General features: G+C 42.7%; 2 protein-coding genes across 4 annotated transcripts; one reads left to right on the forward strand and one right to left on the reverse strand.

Moving 5' to 3' along the window:
- Nucleotides 1-275: 275 nt before the first annotated feature.
- On the forward strand, nucleotides 276-8,626 carry LOC115348072 (cytochrome P450 2H1-like). Its single transcript, XM_030030067.1, has 9 exons — nucleotides 276-532; nucleotides 1,979-2,141; nucleotides 2,990-3,139; nucleotides 4,902-5,062; nucleotides 5,469-5,645; nucleotides 6,063-6,204; nucleotides 6,496-6,683; nucleotides 7,158-7,299; nucleotides 7,783-8,626. Exons 1-9 carry the CDS (start codon nucleotides 353-355, stop codon nucleotides 7,962-7,964), a joined length of 1,485 nt encoding a protein of 494 aa, XP_029885927.1. The 5' UTR covers nucleotides 276-352; the 3' UTR covers nucleotides 7,965-8,626.
- A 769-nt stretch (nucleotides 8,627-9,395) lies between these two features.
- Nucleotides 9,396-22,236, reverse strand: BLOC1S2 (biogenesis of lysosomal organelles complex 1 subunit 2). 3 transcript variants are annotated; one of them, XR_003925728.2, is made up of 6 exons: nucleotides 22,110-22,236; nucleotides 21,079-21,195; nucleotides 20,079-20,198; nucleotides 19,477-19,581; nucleotides 14,793-15,020; nucleotides 9,396-9,520 (listed from the first exon to the last, which is right to left on the reverse strand). XR_003925728.2 is itself a non-coding variant. In XM_030030068.2 (5 exons), exons 1-5 carry the CDS (start codon nucleotides 22,159-22,161, stop codon nucleotides 14,944-14,946), a joined length of 471 nt encoding a protein of 156 aa, XP_029885928.1. In that variant the 5' UTR covers nucleotides 22,162-22,236; the 3' UTR covers nucleotides 14,164-14,943. The 3 variants fall into 3 exon arrangements, 2 of the variants coding, with proteins under 2 accessions (XP_029885928.1, XP_029885929.1); XM_030030068.2 differs by lacking the exon at nucleotides 9,396-9,520 and having other exon boundaries at nucleotides 14,164-15,020; XM_030030069.2 differs by lacking the exons at nucleotides 9,396-9,520; nucleotides 14,793-15,020 and adding an exon at nucleotides 18,275-18,933.
- Between the last annotated feature and the right edge of the window lie 183 nt (nucleotides 22,237-22,419).

Consider the following 22,419-nt stretch of genomic DNA (forward strand, 5'->3'; position numbering starts at 1 on the left):
CAAACAGCAAGAGTTTAAGCATATACATAGCAGCTAGGCTCTAAATATTTCTGCATTTTGAGTTTGTTTGACAGCATTAGAACACGATTTCTTTAGTCCTACATGAATGATTGCCCAAAGGACCACAAGCTGGAGAGGTAAAAAATCAGCATGCAAACAAGGAGTTCATCCCTAGCTTGTTTATTCTTATCTTGAGCAGGTTAATAAGTAATCTCATATCTCAGCAGGAATAGGAAGCGACTATTGGCTAATTTCATCCGTGTGCTTTGGTATCATAGCATATAAATAAGCATGAATTTACAGGTCCAACATCAGGCTCTTCTGACACTTGTCTTCTTTTCCTCAGCCCACCATGGAGCTCCTGGGAATGACCACTATTTTCTTGCTGCTCTGCATCTCATGCCTTCTTCTCTTTGCCTCGTGGAGAAGCATATCGCAAAAAGAGAAGCAGCCTCCTGGTCCCATCACACTCCCCATGGTTGGAAACATACTCCAGCTGAATGTGTGGAACTTGCCTGAAAGCTTGAAGAAGGTAAGGGACCGTGTCCTACTTTCCTACATTGTCTCCATTGCATATAAAACAAAGCCCAGTCCAGACTGTCTCAGCTTAATTCACAAGCTTAATTTGCATTGACCAAACATCAGACTCAAACAGAAACAAACAGTTTCCCAGAAATACATGCTTCTGAAGTCTATACATTGCAATAAATTATATATCTAAGTCTGTATCTAAGTCTATATATTGCAAGTCTAGGTCTATATATTTGCAGTATCATACTAATGATGAGTACTGTGCTGACCTCCCAGCAGTACTACAATTTGCAGTGGATTTGCAATCAAGGCACTAATGCTATTGCAATATTTGCTATACTCCTCCTGTGCCCAACTCCTCACCACGCTAGCAGCACGGCCTGGCCCTTTTTTGGGGAGGACCCTGCTCCATTTTGCTGCCTCTGCTCCCTAGCAGATAGGTCAGATCTCCTGGGAGCGGAAGTAGCGAGTGAAGGGGTTGAAGCAAAAAAGTTTGGGGGGTGAATTGTGCTGTCCATTCCCTCCTCTGGCTGACTTCACCCATCTGTCAAACAAAACCTGTGCGTTGCAAGGCCTGGGAGGGGATAGGTGGAGGGAGTTCAGCTGGAGTGCCTGTTCATTAGGGGACTGTGAGGGGATGGTGGCAGATGGGTGGGAAAGGCGGGTGTCCCTGAGTTCTTCAGAGCAAAATTGTGGTGATGGTTGGCATCACCATGTGTATTGTCAGATGCACACATACCCATATGAGCTCCTTTTTGCCTTCGTGCTTATGAACGTTGAGAATCATGAGCACTCTCAGGCATTCTGCTTTGTTTCAGAGCGCTAGGTTATTCAGTTTCCCACCACAAAAAACCTGGGACTATATCTAGTTTGCTCTTAAAAAGTGAGCACAAGAAGAAGTGTTCTAGGTTGGACCAAGTAGCCCAAGAATCTTTCTGCAACTGTAGCCAAAAGCAGATGCCTGGGAAAGAGTACATGATTAGCGCAAGGATGCAGTGACTCTGCACTCATATACTTGCTCAATTTCCAGAGGTCATGGCCCAGGAGATTTTAGAGACAACTGTGGTATGCTTATGCTCAAAAACCCTTTAGGCGCTTGCTTCCGTAAGTGTATATAATTGCTTTTTGAGCCCATGTAAACTGTTATCCACTGTGCTCTGTAGAAAGGCATTCCAGACTGTTTTGCCAGTCCCGTGAAGAACTATTTTCTTTTCTGGGATTTGGACTTGACACCTCACTATTTCCATTCATATGTCCTATTTCTTGTACAATTCCCTCTTCCCCTGGCTGTAATTCATAGTTGAAAGACCTCTGCACTGCTGCTAATCAATGCTATGTCTCAGCGATGCTGGGACAATGGCACATCACCCCTCAGACCCTTTCGCTACAAACTTCTTTTCACATGATTAACATTCAGACATGTTCTTTTTGTTCCTCCTTCCTATAGCTCAGCAAGAAGTACGGTCCTGTCTTCACAATATATTTAGGCCCACAAAAGGCTGTGGTGCTGTATGGCTATGAAGTTGTGAAAGAAGCTCTGATTGATCAAGCAGATGACTTCAGCGGAAGGGGCAATCTACCACTGCTTAAAAAACTCTTCCAAGGCACAGGTAATGTTAGCATACAAAGCTGATGCTTTCAGTGCTTCAAGAGCACAGCTGAGAGGGCAGTTGAGGACGGAATGGTGGATTTCATTTACTACTTTCATGCATACAAATTAGCAACAAAAGACTAAAAGTCCAACTCATTACTTGGACCCCTGGAGACTGTTTAAGGTCCCAGGTTGGCTTCACTGAGTGCCTTCCTATTTTCAGCATGTTTTAAATTCTGGCTAAAAATTTGTTCATTAAAAAATGTGCCTCTAAGATCTTACATTCTCCCATTTCTGAAAATATTGACAATATACATACAGCTAAGGAACCAGCAACAGGAAAGTCCACAGCACAACAAAGACAAGATAATATAGGCTGCCCCAGTAAAGACCACATTCAAGGTAAAGCCCTGAGCTTATTCACCAGGGTAGTTCCCAGTCTGGCATGTATCTGGGTAAATAGTACCTATTCCGTGGTACTATATTACAGTATCAATGGTATTGCAAATAACGATATGCAGTGTGAAGGTACACAGCAGAATGTATGAGCAGTTATGTTAGTGCAAAGGCCATGTGCTTGTGGTCAAGATCAATTCAGTACAAGTGTTACGTTGTTATTTACATCCTAACATAGCTTTTCTTATTCCGGGAATAAACTCAGTTTTACTCAAAGTGGTGTGACAGGTGGATCAGATTTGTCCCCTCCAGAATTGCAGAGAAGTTACATTTTGGGGCATATAGCAATTGCAGTATAACTCCACAGAGCAGTGTCTTTGTATGTTTGTGAAGTACTTACTGTGTAGCTCCCATTCAGGAAAAAGAAAAATCTGTTTCCTCATGGATGTCTATTTTTCCTTCCTGTATCAGGCATTGTGACAAGCAATGGGGAGACCTGGAAGCAGCTCCGACGATTTGCACTCACCACCTTGAGGGATTTTGGGATGGGGAAGAAGAGCATCGAGGAGCGAATCCAGGAGGAAGCTCATTTTCTGGTGGAGAGGATCAGGAACACACATGGTAGGACATGGACTTTGTGCCTGCTGGGACACCCTGCATACCTGCAATGAGGCAATGAGGGGTGTAGGACTGCTTCACCAAATCTATGACCCAAGAAGTGGGCATGTGGCTGCTGTTTCTGCTCCCTGCTCCCACAGGCAAAGTTATCACTGCTGGGAGTAGGTCAGTCAAAGGCATTGTGACAGTATGGAGGGATAAATGTAGGAGATCAGTGTTGGAAAGCATCCTTTACCCTGTTCTGCTTGAGGAACAAGACAGGAAGTAGCAAATGGAATGGCTTGGCCCCAAAGCCAAGGGTTTGGTGGAATTCAGCCATGGAGACAGGGCTGGGCACTGCCAGGTAGCCAAGCAACATGCACTTCCTCGCCTTGTCTCCTGCAGCTCTAAGTAAACAGATCCTGAAGAAGCGGGTGACCAGAGAACTCATTTACAGATATTTGGGTTTGGGTCCAGTCCATCTGAACACTAGACAATACCTCCCAGTATTGGTGGGGCATGCAATGGGAACAGGGACTATAAAGCTGCATTTGAGGGCAGGGCATAGGGTAACCACCTTATAGGTTTCAACCTATAAATCTGTTTTCTGGTAATATAGAAGACAATGTTACTTCTAAGTGCTTCCCCTGAGAGTGGCACAGTACCAGCCTGGACCACAGGCTTCCTTTCCACAGCCAGCCTTCAATGTGTGCTTATTCTGCAAGGGGGAAAAAGCAGAATGCTGAAACATCAGTTTCCTGTGAGCCACTAGCAAATTCAGTCTGGATTCACAGATAAACATTCCTGCTACAAATCAGAGAAAACACTCTCACCTGCATTGCTCTTATCCTTTCACTAACACAGTAATACTGTATTTCCTGTGCCCTACTGCAAGCCTCCATCTCTGGCATCTTTTACTGTGTACTAAAAGGCTTTACAAGCAAGATACATACAACTGAAAAGTATAAAGCCATTATTTACTCTTAATGCAAATAATAAATAGCTAGGAGTAGTTATCTACTAGGCTCAGCATTAATATACTCATCACATCCAATGAGATATCTGCGGCGACTTCAATGGCCAGGGAGTCATCAGTCAGGCAGAGAAGGGTTGGTGCCATTGCTCCTTGGAATAGGCTGATCCTCAATGCTGCCAAGTTGCCATTTTCTGACTCTTTTTTTTTTTTTTCTTTTAGGATTTTATAACTTTTCATGTTGTTGTTTCCTCTTGAAACCTTGAGATGCACCCTATGACTGTCTGCAGTTATACCTTTCCTTTCTTTCTTGGTTCTTATATCACTTTTTTCTCACACTGTAGTTTTCTTACATGCTTATGCAGCTGTGCTATCAAACCTAGACTTTGACCACAGGCATTTGAACCTCTAGGAGAGAGTTATACAACTGAGGTTACACTAATAGAGTTCATAAACAGGTTCTAATAACCTAAAGACATGGCTCAGGCAAAGTCCCTATGGGTTTTGGTGGGAATCTTTAGGCCATTTCTAATAAACAGTCTATAAGGCAGACAGGCATGTGTGAGCTGAAGAGGAATGAAGCCACTCAGACTAGTGTTCTGCTGAGAACAGGACAAAAGAGATTCTTAAACCATTCAACAGAGAAATTAGTTCAAGTAGAGAAGAATAAATTAGATAAGCCCTTCACCATCCTTTCAAAGGAGTGCAAAACTCTGGGTCTCAAGGGGATGCAAAGCTTCCCTATAGTGTCAGAGGAGGGGATGATGCCTGAAATACTGAAAGCAAGATACCATTGGTTTTCTGTTGTTGCAGAGCGACCCTTCAACCCTGGCAACTTCCTAGTCCATGCTGTTTCCAACATCATCTGCTCCATCATCTTTGGGGATCGGTTTGACTATGAGGACAAGAAATTTCTAACTTTAATTGAGTTGCTAGATGAAAACAACAGGCTCCAGAACTCTATACAAATACAGGTGTGTACAGTTTTATTTAACTAATAAATTTGTTAATGGTTACAATATTTTATTAATGAATATTTATTCATGTTATTAATTTTTAATTGGAGTGGATTTTCCTACATTTGGAAAAATTTTTTGAAAACCAAAAAGGCAGTTAAATAACCAATTCCTGTGTTTTCTTACCTTATGGAATTGCCATTGTACATCCAAAGAAGGATATCATTGCAAAAGTTGCTCAAGTGAAGTCTATCCTTGAATATAGTGAAAACATAAAGTAAAAGGCATTAAAATCCAGTTGAATAATAAAGACCTACTGTTCCAAAACAGTTTAATTGCCCCATTTTCATAGTTAAAATTAGGACAACATTTTATTGTATCCACATTAATCAGAATGTGCTTTTCCACCATTTTATTTTTACAGTTATACAATTTCATCCCAACTATCATGGATTATTTACCCGGGGCTCATCAAAAAATGATAAAAAATACTGAAAAAGTTCATCAATTTACTTCAGAAATCATAGCGGAACACCAGGAAACCCTGGATCCCACTTGTCCTCGAGATTTTATTGATGCTTTTCTTAACAAAATGGAACAGGTAATGTAAGAGCAAGACACTTATCAAATTATAAGAAAAACACTGCTTGGATCCCAGCTTCTTTCAGTTGTGGCAGGGCACTGGGCTTTTGCAAATACAGAGGGAACTTGCTTTTCTTGGCACATCAACTTCATTCTTACCTCTCCATTTTCTTATCAAGGATTTTTAAACACAGAATTAACAGCACTAGCCAAAGTTAGGAAAGCTGGAGACCAATCTGGTTGATGTAATTCAATGCTCCTCCCACATATTATTTAGTAAAAGTACCATAAATGCTGGTGTTCTGGAGAGTGAGTGTCGTATTTTTGAAAGGACACTAGATGTGTTTAAAATCATACATTACAGGTACAGGATCTTCCTTTTTAAACAAGCTGCTTAGCTTTGTCATTCAAAATGTTCTGCCACATCTTCCTCCAGGAGAAAGGGAATGGTCACTCAGAATTCACCGTTGAGACCTTGAGCAGAACCACGCTCGACTTGTTCCTTGCAGGAACAGGGACCACCAGCACCACACTGAGATACGGACTTGTGATTCTCCAGAAATACCCAGAGATAGCAGGTAATAGAAAAGGAAATAAATAACAGAAAACTTTTTAATAGGTCGTGGGATCAATTTGGACAATTCCTGTCACTACCACATGTGGCAATGGTCCCCTGAGTAAGGAAATGTGTATTTGCAGTGTGGAAATGTGTATTAGTCTTAGTTCTATTCTCAGGAAAAAGATATTAGTACTAAGTACATTCATACATTCCTGGTGCACTAAAAGCAAGTTTTGCTGTAAATATGGGGAGAGGTTTAGGCAAACAGATGGGGGTCTTGTCCACTCAACACTTACTTATTTCCTAACAGAGAAAATGCAAAAGGAGATTGATTGTGTCATTGGCCGAGACCGAAGCCCCTGCATGGCAGATCGGAGCCAGATGCCCTACACAGATGCTGTGGTCCACGAAATCCAGAGATTCATCGATTTCCTTCCACTTAATGTCCCACATACTGTGATCAAAGACATCAAGTTCAGAGACTATTTTATCCCCAAGGTCTGTTCCACTGTGCCTGAGAAAGGTCATAATCTCTTGAAAACAATGATGTGTTCTATTCATTGTATTTTATTTTATTTTCAAAAAACACTGAAACGTGATCTAGAATTAGAATAATGTTGTTTGGAAGTGGATTCTGGAAGTTATTGAGTCCAACCTCTTGTATTTGAAAAAAAAAGACTTCATCCTCTACGTGAAGAGGGAGTTAGAGCTTTCTATTTTTTTTCACGTAAATGTAAGCAAAGTTCTAATTTATTTGGAAGCAATATTAAATACTCTAATCAGACTCACCATTAAAATTCATTAAAAAAACATCTTTGCCATATGAATGGCACACAGTTTTATTTATTAAATGCTCATTTTAAACTGGTTAAACTTTGACTACCCTTCTATTCAGCCCTGGGAACTTCTCAATGCCACTTTGCTTTAGCACGTCTCCATTTTAACTTTATTCTCCTCTCTTTGTTAATTCAGGACACTATGATAATCCCTATGCTGACTTCCATCCTACATGATAGTAAGGAATTTCCAAATCCAGAAAAATTTGACCCAGGACATTTCCTGAATGCAAATGGTACCTTTAAAAAGAGTGACTACTTCATGCCATTTTCTGCAGGTAGGACCTCCTTCTATTTCAGATTCTAGACGATTCTCTCCTAGAACCTCTTTGAAGATTTTAGTGGCTCCATCACCATGGTCTCTACAGTAATGTCTGGTGATCTGCTAGAGTCACTTCTGGGCAGCTCTAACCCCTGTACTAGAGTTTCAGTTGATTTCCTTTTTTAGCAACCACAAAAGCTCCTCCACTGCATTCTACAAGAAGAGATACATGAAGAGAGACTCAGCCATGCAACTTCTCTCTCTCCAAACTTACCATCAAACAGCAGCAGAACGTGAGAAATCAAAGCCTTCAAACTGCCTTTGCCCACTGAGCACTCATTGTTCTAGATGCTTAGCCCCTAGTTTAATTCATTTACTTCCCCAAAATGCTGCAGTGCTATCTGTCCATTGTGAGATGTCTGAACTTCCATGGAACAGTGGTTAAAATAAGTTACCAGCAAAATACTCCACTGTCATTTTTATTATTTTTTGCTTGCAGGAAAACGCATCTGTGCAGGAGAAGGTCTGGCCCGGATGGAACTATTCATATTTTTAACAGCTATCCTGCAGAACTTTACTTTGAAATCTGTTGTGGATCTCAAGGACATTGACATTTCTCCATTAGTCAGCAGTCTGGCAAATACACCCCGACCTTATGAGGTCTCTTTTCTTCCACGTTAGCCAAGAGAAGACAGTTGCCAGCTCCCAAACTCATGAAAGCTCTGGTTGAATGACAGTCATTTCCCAATCTGTTAAGACTGAAACACTCAGATCACTTGCTAGATACTTTCTGGAGAGAAACGTGCTTAGAAAAGAAAATCGTATGGTGCTTTTATAATCACCACAGCCAGCTCTAAACAGAAACAGAGTAGGCAATTGCATAGGGAAGGAGACAACTGCCTGTGCAAAATTATGCAGGTTCTCCTCTGCACCTGCCTCACCTAGCTTGGGTTCCTACCTGGCTCCTGACGTCCTGACATGTCAGGGTGTGTGGACTAGTGTTCTGAGAGCCCTGCTGCTACTGTCCATATCACTTGATCCTCTCAGCACAGCAGGAACAGGCACTTGTACTCCAGGGTTTCCAGAGACTCTGCTTGCGGTACCTCCCTCCTCTGTATTTTCAATTTGTCTGTGACCTGTATGTAAAGGTAAGCATAAAACAGTGGGGTTTTTTTCTGTTAGAAGACGATCATCTACTGTATTCTTGCCCCAATACATATTGTCTCCTGTGGTGGGGATGGAGTTTATCAATGACTGGGCAGATGGGTCCTCTCCTGTGTGATCATAATGAAGGTTTGTGAAATTACAATTTATATTGCAAAATAAAGTAGTAGTACACTGAATTGTTGTTTTTCTGAGATCCCAGAAGAACATCTTTTGGTGAAAAACCTAATCCACAAAGCCTATACTCCCGAATGTCTTCCAAGTCTTACACATATCTGACTGTTTCACTTCACTCATTTATATGAAATGTATTATGGCTTGAAGACTGAGCTGGCCAATGACCTATATAAAATTTCCGTTCTCAGTAACAATGTGGGAGAAGGCTGGACTGACCCTACAAGACCTACCAGAACCCCAATTGTGGTTACAGAGCTGTCCATTGTGGCAAAAAAGGACCAATCAAAAAATACTGGGATCCCCCAGTGCCATTTACTAGCTGAACGGCAGCTTGCATCTTCCCATTATTTTATGAAGTGCGTAAAGATCACTACAGCAATGTTGCAATCAGGCAAAAAAAGATAAAAAGAGTTTACATGAGTTGCCAAGCATACATGTACAGATGTAGGATTGGCATTTCCTAACTTGATCACATTCCCTGCAATGTATAATTTATGGTGATTACAGTGAAGACAGAGAGCTGAATCTGTGCTATGTGGGAAAAGACAGCAACTGTAATATTACCGCAACAGCATTAACTGTTTATGTGAAACAGGCACAACTTCTTTCCTTTCAAAGTATTAATAAGCTTGATATACCGTGAGTTGGTAGCATAGCATTGCAAAGGCAAAAGCCACAGATGTCGCAGAATCATGGAAATATGAATGAAAGAAAGATATATGAAAATATCATATAGTTTATCACCATATACCAAAAAGGATCAACTATTAACAAGTCTTCTCACCAGATAAAAAGAGGAAAACACTCCATACTTCCTCTTCAGCTGTGCCATGACTAAAATAGGCAAAGCAAATGGCCCAGGGGCAGCTTCCCTGTTCCAGACATCTTCCTCCATGCTGAAAAGACAAGGAGGCAGCCAATGCAAATCAGCAAGAAAACAGCTTTAGCTCCCAGAGACTCCACAATGATATGCACCAGGGCTTTGAGATTAGAGGAGGGCTATAGCTGTGTCCTGGAAGCCTCACTTTGTGTCACTTGTGATACAAAAAAGCAGTGCAATCGTAACCAATAACTGCTCACAAGTCCTCTGGGTTAACTTCCTTTAGCACCAAGTAATATTATCACCTCCTGGGAGACTAAGGATCAGATTTTTTAAAATTCCCGTGCTTGAATAGGATGTAGCTCATCGACCTTTGTTGACGACTAAACTGAAAATCATCCATTTAAGAAAACAACCATCATTGAAAAGCTCTACATCTCCCACGAAGCCATATTGCTCACTCTCTCTCTACCTGCTAACAGTCAGTGTTACCTAGACTTTATCTTCTGCTGGGACTGTAGAGACAGTGCATTGCTTGCTTGTGTGCAGGACTAGGCAGGGCTATATGAATTTTCTATGGCAAACCCGACACAATGTCCTGTCGCTTTGCCACATGAAGAAGTGGCTTTCAAACTCGATTAATCCATTTTGCGCACTGTTTCTATTAGTTCCCAAATACCTCTCACAGAACATAAGTGCCTCTGTGAGCTCAAGTTTCCAAGATGTTTCTAAGAAGCTGGGGAGCAGCTACAGAAGCAACAGTCAGCTGGGCAAGCACTAACGAAGAAAAGAACTAGCAAGTTCTCAAACCCACTAAAGGTGTCCCCAGGTGAGGAACTCAGTGAAGCAATCCGTGAAGCAAACAAATGTACTTGAGCATTTTCCCCATAACAGGGCAACAGCACTTGCCTGAGCTACTATTATAAATTAACATGACATACAGAGATCAATTGTATGTCTGGACATTAAGGATAGATGTGGGTCAAGGGAGATGGGATTATTAAAGGTGAATACAAGCAGTTTGGAGTAGCCAGGTGTAAACTCAAATATCTTTAATTTTTTTGATGAAGAGGAAAAAATCACGGGCAGAGTGCATACCAGAGCCTCATGTGCACATATATGTTACATACCCCTTGTAGGCTGCAGGGAAGGATGCTAAGACATTTGTGAATTCCCACACAGAAGCTGCATTTAAAAGGGAAAGTTATGAAAACTGGTTTTATCCACAGCTGTCAATGTTCTTAGTGATTCTCCCAGTTACAATTTCAAAGATACATTTTGACCTCTTGGGATGTCAGTGCTCCCTTGATAACTCTATACAGTAGCATGTTAAGCTATATATGACTGTCAAGAGGCCTAAGAGTTGAAAGTGGCTTTGTATCACATAGAGTACACTGAGGTTCACCAGCGCTGTGTTACCCTGAGGATGAAGCTCTCTATTGGATTACTAATTAACACTGAAGAACTTTGGTTCTGCGACTCACCTTTCTAAATGGATCTTCTGTTTGGCACACAAATACACCAGAGATATTTTTCACAGGGTCATAACTGTAACTCACAATACTTGTGCGCTGTGGGCTATACCCCCCACCCCACCCCCAATGAGACACACACACAGAGCAAAAGTTCCAAATTGCAGCTGAGCAACCCAAGGAGATTCACACTTGTGCTTTTGCCTTTTCAAGCTCTAATATGGAGTATGCCTCACTTGACTTCTCTCTTTCACTGAAGACTCTCAGTCCAAGGAGCACAGCTTTTCCACTCTCTGCAATGTGTGGCCCTCTTAATAGTCTCCCACACCCATGAAAGCACTGTGATTACTCATTTTTCAGATCAAGGAGATCACAGAACTGGTGTCAAAGGACAGATGAAGCATTTTACTGCCTAGCTTGTGGCATCTATTTTCTGTTCTAGCTGACTCCCCGCCCCAGCTTCCTGATGTATTTCATTTGCAGCTGTCTGAAATACTACTTGAAAAGTAAAGTAAAACCCCCAAAACCCTGCACAAAGGGATTAATTCCCTAAAAACTATGACCTTTAGACCCTCCTGTCCTGTGCTTACACAATGCAAAAAATAACGAGCTCTGAAAGCCATACAGGCTAATCTGAACTCTCTTCATAGGCTAAAATGTGGCCTCTCTTATAGGAAACAGTATATGATAACCACTAGACATAGAATAAAATGATTGTACATGCTGTAGATTAGAAGCATGAGTAACCAGTATGGGCCGTTAAGCTTTAGCAAAGCTTTAGGTTGCACAGTCCAGGGAACATTAGTCATAAGAAACTTCAGAAGGCAAAAATGAACTGGTCTTTCTATTGGCTTTTGCCCTTCAGATGAAATCTGGCCTCTGTACTTAAGTAAGGTAGAAAAGATTTCCTGCCATAATTCCCAGGTTAAATGCTTTTTAGCATCTTTCAAAGCAACTTTTACCTTTAAATTTGAATAGCTATTCACTCTTCTCACATTGGTTCTCATTTTCATTTTATATTATATTTCAAATTGCAAACAGTTCACACTATTTTATTGCATGGATTTCCTATATCATGTCTGTATTGCATTGCTCTCTTTAACTATTCCCTATATGGTACCTTTAAGTAAAATTCTTTAACTTGCTATCATGTCAGAGAGATGCCTGGTTTCTTTATGGCAGCTTGCCTGAACTTCCTTTGTTCCTAGTTCAACTCTTTGGAAATGAGGGAGAGAGAGGAAGTGCAATGGCCCCCAGTGAAAAGTAGTCCTGGCTATCTTAGGATATACTTGTCCCACTGGAATGACATACCCAGTTACTAGAGTGGAAAGCTGTGTGAGGATGCCACCACAGCCATCTGCTCTCCAGGTCATAACCCAGACCTTACAAGGTGCAACAGCTATCATCACAACAGCAAGAGACTGGGACCATTTAATGCCAGTGAACCAAAGGTCTCTCCAGATTCTGCCAGGCTTTGCTCCTATACTAAATGAAACATCAGCTCTTCCCACTTCTGACTTCTCAGTTACATCCTCCCCAAAGAACACCTCTACCTAGGGAGAATCTTGCAGAAAAGTACCTGTTCCTCTGGAGAACTTTTGGGAGAGTGGCATAAGTCCTTTTCCACTGAACTCTACACCTTTGTCAATCAATCAGAGCTTATTTCACAACATAAGGTCCATACAACACCACTACATGTACTGAGCCCGAACATATTGTGAACATAGGACCATACTACTTACTGAGCTGAAGGAACACACTTTTAAGTTACATCCCCTTGCCTCAGGCAAGTTATTCTTCAGCTGCAGCATGTTTCCTATGAGGGGCAAAGGAAATGGCCCAGGAGGCAGCTTCCCTGTTTCAGACAACTTCCTCCACACTGAACAGACAAGGAGACAGACAATGCAAACCAGCAAGAAAAAGATTGTGGCTCCCAGGGGTTCCATTGCAACGTGGAACAGGGACGTGGGATCAGCAAGGGCTGGCTGAAGCTGCATCCTGGAAGGCTCACTTTAGGAAGCCTACAGTAAAAACAACAGTGGAAAGGTAACCAATAGCTGCTCTCATTTCCTCTGGGTTAAACACTGGTTAGAAAAAAATCACTCACTACCAACAAACTTGGATGAACTGCTTTAATTTTTAAGTCTGTGCAACCTTTTTTAAGGTCAACCTTGTTCTACTGTAGTATCAGAAAGCAGGGACAACATTAATCATTAACAAACCTTGCATTAACAAACCCTGCATTAACAAACCCTGTCATACTTTCATAGCATGCTTGTCTTCTGCCTATTACTGTTGCTTATATGTTTGTCTTCTGATGGGATGCTGCAAATACAACAATGTGTTTATATTCAGGCCATTATATACACTTGTGATTATCACCCCACTGATATCTTTAAACTTTTCTATTGAACACAGAGTTCCAGGTTTAAAAGTATACTCTGTTCTAGAAGAGCTGTTTTTCAGCTGTTGGACATGTTGCAGTTTCCACTAACGATTTAAGAGCTCATTCTGAAGACTGTGGGCATCTCCACGAAGTACTGCTCTGAAAGTTGGGTGACTTCAGAATAACCTGTTAGAGCAGCTGTCTCAAGGTGCCAGGAAAAAAATCCTCCTCTGGAACTGAATTCTTCTGATTCTCCTTAAAGAGCTGTATTTGCTAGGCTGATTTTCACCCCCTGGTTTGCAGTTGTAGTCCAAGTCCTCAAGAACTGCTTCAGCTCCAAAACAGTTGCACAGACTGCTTTGATGAGATACTTTGCCCCTTAACTCTCTGTCAGCCCTCCCTTTGTTCTCTTCTGTGTTCTTCCCTTCAAGCACCCACTACTTTCTTATCATATTTTTGTCACGGTTTAACCCCATCTAGCAACTAAGCACCACACAGCTGCTCACTCTCTCCCTGCTGCAGTGGGATGGGGGAGAGAATTAGGAAAAAAAAAAGTAAAATTCGTGGGCTGAGAGAAAGACAGTTTAATAGGACAGAAAAGGAAAGAAAAAAAAAAGAAATAACAATAATATAATATACAAAACAAGTGATGCACAATGCAATTCCTCACCATCTGCAGACTGATGCCCAGCCAGCTTTCCCCCTAGTTTATATACTGAGCATGACATCATATGGTATGGGAATATCCCTTTGGCTGGTTTGGGTCAGCTGTCCTGGCTGCGTCTCCTCCCAACTTCTTGTGCCCCTCCAGCCTACTGACTGGTGGGATAGTGTGAGAAGCTGAAAAGTCCTTGACTTAGTGTAAACACTGCTTAGCAACAATTAAAACATCAGTGTGTTATCAACATTATTCTCATCCTAAATCCAAACCACAGCACTATAACAGGTACTAGGAAGAAAATTAACTCTATTCCAGCCGCAACCAGGACAATTTTCCACCAGGAAATGCTGCAGTAGAGAAGAGATAGAGATTTAGTCTCCCCCTGTACCTCTGTACCTCCTCTGGAACTTCTCATGGACTCTCCAGGTGAGATGTCTGAGCAGCAACCAAGTTGCACCTCTGCTTTTGGACTATACATTTCACCAGTACAATTCTGTTCACACACACCCAGCTATGTCTCTTCTGTGGTGCTAGTCTCCAAGGACCTGCCATCCTTGCCGTGATTTGGAGTCTACCAGTCACACGGAGAGCCCTCAGGTAGAGAGGGGAATAGTTGCTCAGAGACAGAACTTGGAACACAGCTGTCAGCTCTTGGCCTAATTGGGATGCCACTGTCACACAATCCTCCAGACAGCCAGGTAGTCAGTCTCTAAAATTTCCTCCCAATAAAGAGTCACTTGTGGGACAAGCTCCTCTTCCCATTTCTGCTTCCTGGAGGTGGGATACTCAAGAGTTTGTGAAGGAATTTGCTATTTCTTAGCCCTCTTACCTGAAAACACTAAGCACTTGCTGGCAATGCACGGCTAGATGGATTTCAATCTTCAGAGTTCCTGGAGGTTTTCATCTTTGTAGTTTTAAAATAGCATTGTATTTTCTATACGTAGAAAAGTAACTTTTTCAACAGGAACAAGATGTGGTTCTTACTTTGTCTTTACTGCTTTATCTTCTGGAAGTTTTCTCTGCTGACACATCGCCCCCTCGTGGCCCTCCTGCAATCCTGTCAAGGAAAGACAATGAGCAGAGAAATGCTGTATTCTTCGAAATTTTCTATGTCCTGATCACACAGATTCCTAGACCTTCCAACAGTATGCTGGGTTGCATGTGGTGACTGGATCTCTTCATCAAAGCAACTATCAAATGCACCTGTGATTAAAACAAGACATGGCTAAGCCAGCAGTTCTACAAAACCAGATCCAAATAGGAGTGTCACTGGAGTGTATTTAAACCTATTCTTGAGCCTGCTCTTTGCCTTGCTATATACATACAAAGCAGACACTGGACCTCTGACTCTGAAGAGTTGGGATGGGGCAGGCCACGAAACTCCATGCAGACTGAGCATTCTCCAGATGATGTAAAATGCAGAGGGAACGAGATACAATGGTTTTACTTTCACATGACCATATTTACCTATCCACTGTCACTCAGTCCCCTTTATCCCCTTGGCCTTGAGGGGTGAGGAGCAATACCTCTTAACAACAGTTGCATGGATGCTGTCTTAGAGAACACCACTGCAATTTTAGTCATGACACTGACAGCATCCTCTGCTTTCAGAGAACTTTGGAGACCTGAGAAGTGCTGATTAGGGCTTACAGCTAGTATGTGTGTATTCCAGAGTGGTGTTTTGTACAGTCACAATCTGCTTAATCACAAATTTCCAGTTCTCTCCTGAGCAGAGGAAAAACTCTAGCCCTTGTGCCCCTGAGAATGTGTTCTTGCTTAGCTAGCACTAGCCTATCCTTGAGTGCAACCCATTCTGCCCAAACCCTCTGACAATCCTTATATCTAACTCCCACGTTCCTACCAGGCTGCTGTCATGTCCATAGCTGCCTTTGGCAACATAGCATGCTCCAGGCACACATTATGGAAGGAAAGTCTTGCAGCTGCAGGATGAGTTTGGCACACTAAACCATGCTTAAGAAGGGTGAGGCATGTAACTGCCTCCTCTTTTAAGAAATACTAGCAGCCCTGAAACATCTTCATTATTATGTGCCTCCCCATGGTCTCAAGATGAAAAGGTGCCCTACTGGGTCCAAGGCAGTTAGAAGTGCTAGAGGACGTAAACACACAACAGGAGTGCCATGCTGTTCTTCTTGGCCACTTCAGGAATTTACAGAGCAAGGCTGCTGTTATGATCCCAGTGACAGTGAATCCTTCTTACTATGGAACTGAGTTTTAGCATCCCAGCTGGAATGTAGACAGTACGTGTTAAGGAAAAGGGAGGGTGACTGGGACTCATCTTAAGACAGAGCAGGGCTGCCATACATTCAGTTCTGTACCCAGCTTGGATCTGTGGTCTGTCTCCCACTGAGGGTCTGAGCATATGGTCCACATTCAATAAGGGAGTGGACTTGCAACTACATTGGCAGTGTGCTGCTACTAGAGCACAGAGCATGTTTGCGCCATGTTCCATTCTATGTTCAATACTTGATTTGCAGGTCATCTGCCATGAGCAGAACTTACTGGCATTGCTGCCATGCGATAAGACAAGTCACTGGCACTTACAGCTTGGTATTATTTTTATCACATGGAGATGATCACAATTCTCTAGACAGCAGATAGCCAGCTCTCCACTGTAATTCCTTCGGATACAACTCTTGTCACCCCTTCATCTTGGCCTCTGAACCTAGCCCAAGTGCAGGGCCAGCTGCATCCCTGCAGTGGAGAACAATCCCTTTGTGCCCTAGCACCTGCTCTGTGCCTCTAGCACCACCTTCCCAGAAAGAGCTGGGAATCAGAGCGATCACTAGGCCAAAGATTAGTGGTCTTGTTTCAATCCTGGAACAACCTGCCCTGGTAAGCATTTCAGTGGCTGGTGAGCTCTAGATGATGTCCACCTATCCAGAACCATTTCCAACCTGATATGAAGCAGTAACTTTTCTGTTCTTAGAGTTGGGTAGGGGCCAGGGAGAGGACTTACAGGGGATCAGGGACTAAGCTCCCAGCCACATGCAAGTGCTATATGCTATAATGAAAATCCTCGTTCTTCCAGGGAACAGAGGAACTCCGAGAAGCACCCTCAAGCTTTTACATCCGCAGCCAAACATCTGTGATACTCCTCCACAATGGCAAAGAGAAAGAATGGTACTATCAAAAACACTGGTGAGTCTGGCTGAATCATGTCTAGCTCTTGCATAATCTACAGATGCATGAAACACTGGAGAAACAGGACTTCTAGATTGTCTACCACCTTGTGGTACCACTTCCCACCATCAGAGATCACCAAGCAGGCCACTGTTCAGGCTGTCATTCAAATGTCAGTCTCTAGGCACAAAGATTTTAGATCTGGCTGGCTAGATCCTCTTGTCCAGCAGAACTGCAAACACATCATGAATCCTGAGATGATAATGATCCATCAGATTTTAAAACAGGCTGCTGCGCCGCATGGTATAATTTCCTTCAACACATAAATGGTAACTCATCTGTTGGTACCTCTTCCCGTTGGGTTGGAGGATGTTGCTTTGATAACAATAGTAAAATGTCTAATTTGCTTTCACAGGTAGAACAGTCGTCAGTGAGCTAACTACAGATAAAAGCAATACAGGTGCAAATGGCTGGATACCTCTGGGAGACTTAACCCTGTTCTTTAAAGATGCCCATTCCAAAAAGGCCTTTCTTCAAATGAACTCAACCCTCTCTCAAATCCTACATCAATGCCATATAGAATAGTATTTTCTATTTTAAACCCAGGATTTTTAAAGTGATGGTGAAGGCTCTCAAAGGTCATCTGCTTCACTGCTTTTAAATAGCACTAGGGAAAAGTGTCCATCTTGACTGTTTTACAATGGCTGTACACTGACTGACAGCATTATGATCTTTACCACACTCGCACCTGACTAGACATTTCTTCTAAACAGCCTGTAGGAAGTTTGAACTACTTCTTTCCTACATCAGCACTTGTACTATCCTTGACTGCAACTCGCTCAAAAGCCAGCTTGAACTAGTCAGGGTCAATAGGTACAGGAAAAAAAACCACCTTGGAGTACCTGCTCAGTAAGAAGGGCTCTGCTAAATTAGCAATTTGGAACACTGTTAATCTGATAGAGAAGAAGCTTTTTGTGCTGGACATGCCTCTTAAAAAACTACTAGGATCAAAATTCATTGGTAAAGTAGAGAAAGAGTCTGCTAGGTTAACTGAGCATGTGATAAAGCAGTACTGCTTGCAATTTCACCTGAGATCCAGACAATCAAAGAATATAATTGCAGGAATACTTGACGCAGAGTTTAAAACATGTTGGCTTCTATGATCTCCAGTAGCTGGAAGGAGTTTGTCTTTATTAACAGACCCTTTGAAAAAATAAAGACAACTTACATAATGTTTCCAACAGGAACTTGAGATTCCAGAGAGACAAATGCAGCAAGTTGTTTTATTGTAAATTTATAATAATTAGTCTCTCTATTTAAAACAGATAAAAGTGGATACCAAAATGAAGTGTTTTCAATACCATGCTCATAACTCCAAAGGCCTGGGTATCTTCTCAATGCAGAGCTCAAGGAACGAAAAAAAAAAAGAGAAGTTTAGGTCCCACTGCTACTAAGGGAAAATGTCTTTATAGGTTATGGAGGGCTTTTCCTAGACAGAGTATTTCATGTGGGACATAGGACTAACACACAGGCAGCCAATATCAACATATGGGTTAGGGACAGGCTTCTACTTTTCACTGCAGAACAACTGAGGCAACAGAACCTCTTGAGAAGAGGAAAATATTATTCAGCCTTAAGCCTGAATACAGCCTACTGTATTCAATAGATAGAAAAAGTTACCAGTCTTGATGTTAGCTGTAACCAAATCCTTGTCAACATACAGAATTGCTGTTGCACAACTTAAACAGAAATCAGTCTGACTCATAGCCCAACTCCAACTTAAAGACTGTTGTAATTTCATCGTTTCTCCAGTTTTTTGTACTTGGCTTCTGCAGAAGGAAAAATAACAATATTTTAGGATGGGATATATAAAAGCTTTGAATCGTGTAAGCTGCCATACATCTTAAAATTCAAGTTAATTTACAGTATCACTCAGGGTCAGTTTTTACTAAAGCATTTAGGCAAATATAATTGTACAATGAACTTTTTTAAGAACCAGGTGCTTAAGTCAGGCCACTAATATTAATTTAAGCTAAGGGGACTTGGGTGCCTGGGCAAACTTTATGAATCGCTCTATTTGCAGGATTAAACAACTGTCTTTAGAATTTGGGTCGGTGCATATTGTAAAACAGAAATCAAGCCTCACTAATAAGCTGTAGTTGAATAATACCTGTACTAGTCCACCTCCATATAACTTGTTGTAATAATCTTTTCCCAATGCTTACCACTTCACATACAATGTCTGTTGCTCAAAAGCAGCATAGGCAACTCTGCAGCTCAGATTTGTTAAATGGAGGAGTTTACTTTGTCTTTTTAAATCCCCTTGCAAGGGCCTATGCTGCTAGATACTAACAGTAGAGGACAATAGTTACCAAGTTTTTTGGAATATGCATCCAATTTATAAGCTGCCTGCTCCAGAGCTGCAACCTGTTCCTCAATTAGGTTGATTTGTTCCAGATACGGCTGAAGAGCAGCATCTTAAAAAAGCAGAAAAATCATATCTGTCAGTTCTCAGTAATTCACTTCCAAGAAACAGTTCATACTTGAAACACAAGAATTTCTCATTACATTCTTTAGATAGAACAATTTAAAATCTCCTTCCTTCCCCTGCCCCAAAATCAAGCGGTGATACTGATAGCCATGTTCCAGGAAAGTATGAAATGTTTAAGAGTACTGGCTAGACTCAACACAAGTAACAATACAACATGAATCAAAAGAAGCGTTATTTCCTATCAGATCCAAAATCTGGCGTAAAACAGGACATAAATTCAGATGTGTTTTCTCTTATGCTACTCTACATAGTCTACAGCTGTAAAGAAACATACAGGATTGGCATTGTATAGCAGCATGTCTATTTCAGTGAGTTTTCTTTCCTTCAGCACCTAATAAAGTATGAACTATCTGACTCTTAGATGCTTCATTTCCCAAACAAGTGTACTGTTCATTATACCCCTACCTTATTTGGTTTACTTACATTTTTGATTTAAATCCTTCAGATTTCTACTGATGTTTATAGCAATATCTTTCATTTCTAGGTACTTCAAGCTAGTCAGCTTATTCATGTTTTCCAAGAGTTTGTAGTCTTCACTGGTGGCTTAAAAAGAACAAGAGTTTATTTTATTTAAAAAGTTAATGCAGTTTGAATTGGGTGCAGACTCTTCAAGAGAACAAGAGATTTCAAACCAATAGCCAAATATGAAAAAGAATAGTTTAGATGGTAATAGAGGTATTAGTATAATGGTCTACAAGAAGAGAGATGACATGTGAATTGTAAAAATCAACTGGACTGATGAATACTTACTCACTTGCAATTTTTTGGTTTTTTTGAGAAAAAATTACTAATTCCTCACATTTCTACTCTTGTTCTGTCAGTTAAATGCTTATGTTTACAAAACTGATAGCACAAATCCAGACTGGTAATCTGTAACATATACCCTTCAAATCCATGCAAATCAGTAGTGCTATGTAGCGCTTTCAAAATTAGAGCCTATGGAATCCATTAACTTGTTGAGCAGTTTACTTTGCTCCAGTTAATGTTGCACAGCAGTTTATTCTAAAGCATGACTGTTGGAAAACATGCGTATGATCCTCGTTCTCACTCAGAAACAAAATAGCTGCCCATGTTCCACTCAGTTGTGCTTCTCTTCTAGTCCTTCTTAACTTAGACCCCTTTGGTTTGTTTGTTTGTTTTTCCATGTACAAGCTTCTGCAAGACTAAAAATTTTTTTTTTTTTTTTTAAGTTGCTGATACCACACTGAATTCTTTTGAAACATATTTGTGCTATTCTGGGACTTCATTAATATGATTAATCTCAGTGTTGTTAGTAGTCTAGCAACATGCCAGGGTTGAAGTGCCAGTCTTGCTAGATATGATCTAAATAGGTATAGTTTAGACAAACTACACAACAGATTTCTTTAACAGAAAATGAAAAGAACCAAAAACTTACTTGCAGGTCAGTATTGCAGTGCCTTACCTGTCAGTTCACCTGTTAAATAAGTGGCCATTTTGTTGAACATGTCTTTACAGAGTTCATTGATGTCTGCCTCTGCTGGTTCCTTAGCTTCCTCCGCTGTTTCAACAGCAGGATCCTCTAATCAGGGCACAGACATTACAGGGTTAGGGGAAAGTTAGCAGGTACAGAAATACTCCATAAAGATTAAATGGTCCCATTTTTTTTCCCCTTCGAATTGACTACACCTACTTTCCATGTAAGTTGTCTACTTTACACTAAGGGGTAACAAACCTAGGCAGTTTCCTTGAAGTAGCATCAAGATTACTTCAAAATAATACTTTAGGGACCATTTAAGGGACAGGCACCTGGCCTGACAGCATCTGCGAATATCAGCCCCCTCCTGCGCTTAGACAACAGGAAGGGAATGTGGGGAGAACTTCTGAGTGACTTTGTGCACAATGCTACTGATGTTTATTTCTAGTCACTGATTCAGAACAGAAGAACAGCCCCCCCCCCCCCCCCCCAGTCCGTTTCACGAGGGGCTACAACAGATCCCCATCTATGGAAAGCGATAATCGCCGCTTTTCTTCTCCAAATCCACTTCTACCGCAACCTGCCCTTGGTCCGCTCTTCGCAGGAGCAGCTCAGCACCTCTTCCTCAGCCCGGCAAGTCGCTCTTTGCTGTGCGGGCAGCTTTTGCCGGGTTGAAGGCAAAGGCTGCCCCGAGGCCCACGGCTCCCGCCGGCCCAAGCGGCGGCGCGGGGAGGGGCGGCGAGAGGCACACGGCGGTACGACCCTGGCGGGATGCAGCCGCCGGGCTCCAGGGGAGCAGCCGGCCGGCCGGCCGGCCGACATACGCGAAGCCGCGGGCCCGCCCCGCAGCCGGCCCCCACCCCACCGCCGGAGCCCTTCCCGCCGCGGGACGGCTGCTGCCGCGCCGGGAGCAGGCCGCGGCCTGGCAGGGCCCGGCCACCGCCACGCGGCCAAGGGCTGAACCCGGAGACGGGGACGGAGAGGAGAGGAGGGCGACGGCGACGACCCCGGCCCCTTACGCTTAGCGGGCTGCGCGCCGGCCTCGGGCAGCCCCTCCGCCGCGGTCGCCATGGCGACAGGCCCCCTCCCGCGGCGCCCGCTTCCGCCTTCGGAACCGCGCACGGCCGCGGCGCCGCCCCTCGCCGCGGCGGCGCGTGCGCGGCTGCGGGCGGGAGGGCGGTGGCGGGAGGCCGGGGGAGGCTGCCGCCCTCGGCGCTGGGCCCTGGCCGGCGGGGATGCCACCGCCGTGCCGGCTCCGGCCCGCTCCCCGCCGGGCCACGCGGCAGCCGGGGCCTGACAGCCGCCCCGCGCCTAGATCCGGGGCCTGCC

This window comes from Aquila chrysaetos, chromosome 11, assembly GCF_900496995.4.
Source record: "Aquila chrysaetos chrysaetos chromosome 11, bAquChr1.4, whole genome shotgun sequence".
Lineage (NCBI taxonomy): Eukaryota > Metazoa > Chordata > Aves > Accipitriformes > Accipitridae > Aquila > Aquila chrysaetos.

Bases quoted from the DNA above. Each gene is read 5' to 3' on its own strand.
- LOC115348072 (XM_030030067.1), top strand. From the start codon at position 353: ATGGAGCTCCTGGGAATGACCACTATTTTCTTGCTGCTCTGCATCTCA. The intron at 533-1,978 runs GTAAGGGACCGT...TCCTTCCTATAG, and splicing joins TGCCTGAAAGCTTGAAGAAG to CTCAGCAAGAAGTACGGTCC. The intron at 2,142-2,989 runs GTAATGTTAGCA...TTCCTGTATCAG, and splicing joins AAAACTCTTCCAAGGCACAG to GCATTGTGACAAGCAATGGG.
- BLOC1S2 (XM_030030068.2), bottom strand. From the start codon at position 22,161: ATGGCGACCGCGGCGGAGGGGCTGCCCGAGGCCGGCGCGCAGCCCGCT. The intron at 20,199-21,078 runs GTAAGGCACTGC...GTTCTTTTTAAG, and splicing joins TTTAACAGGTGAACTGACAG to CCACCAGTGAAGACTACAAA. The intron at 19,582-20,078 runs GTAAGTAAACCA...TGCTTTTTTAAG, and splicing joins GAAGGATTTAAATCAAAAAT to ATGCTGCTCTTCAGCCGTAT.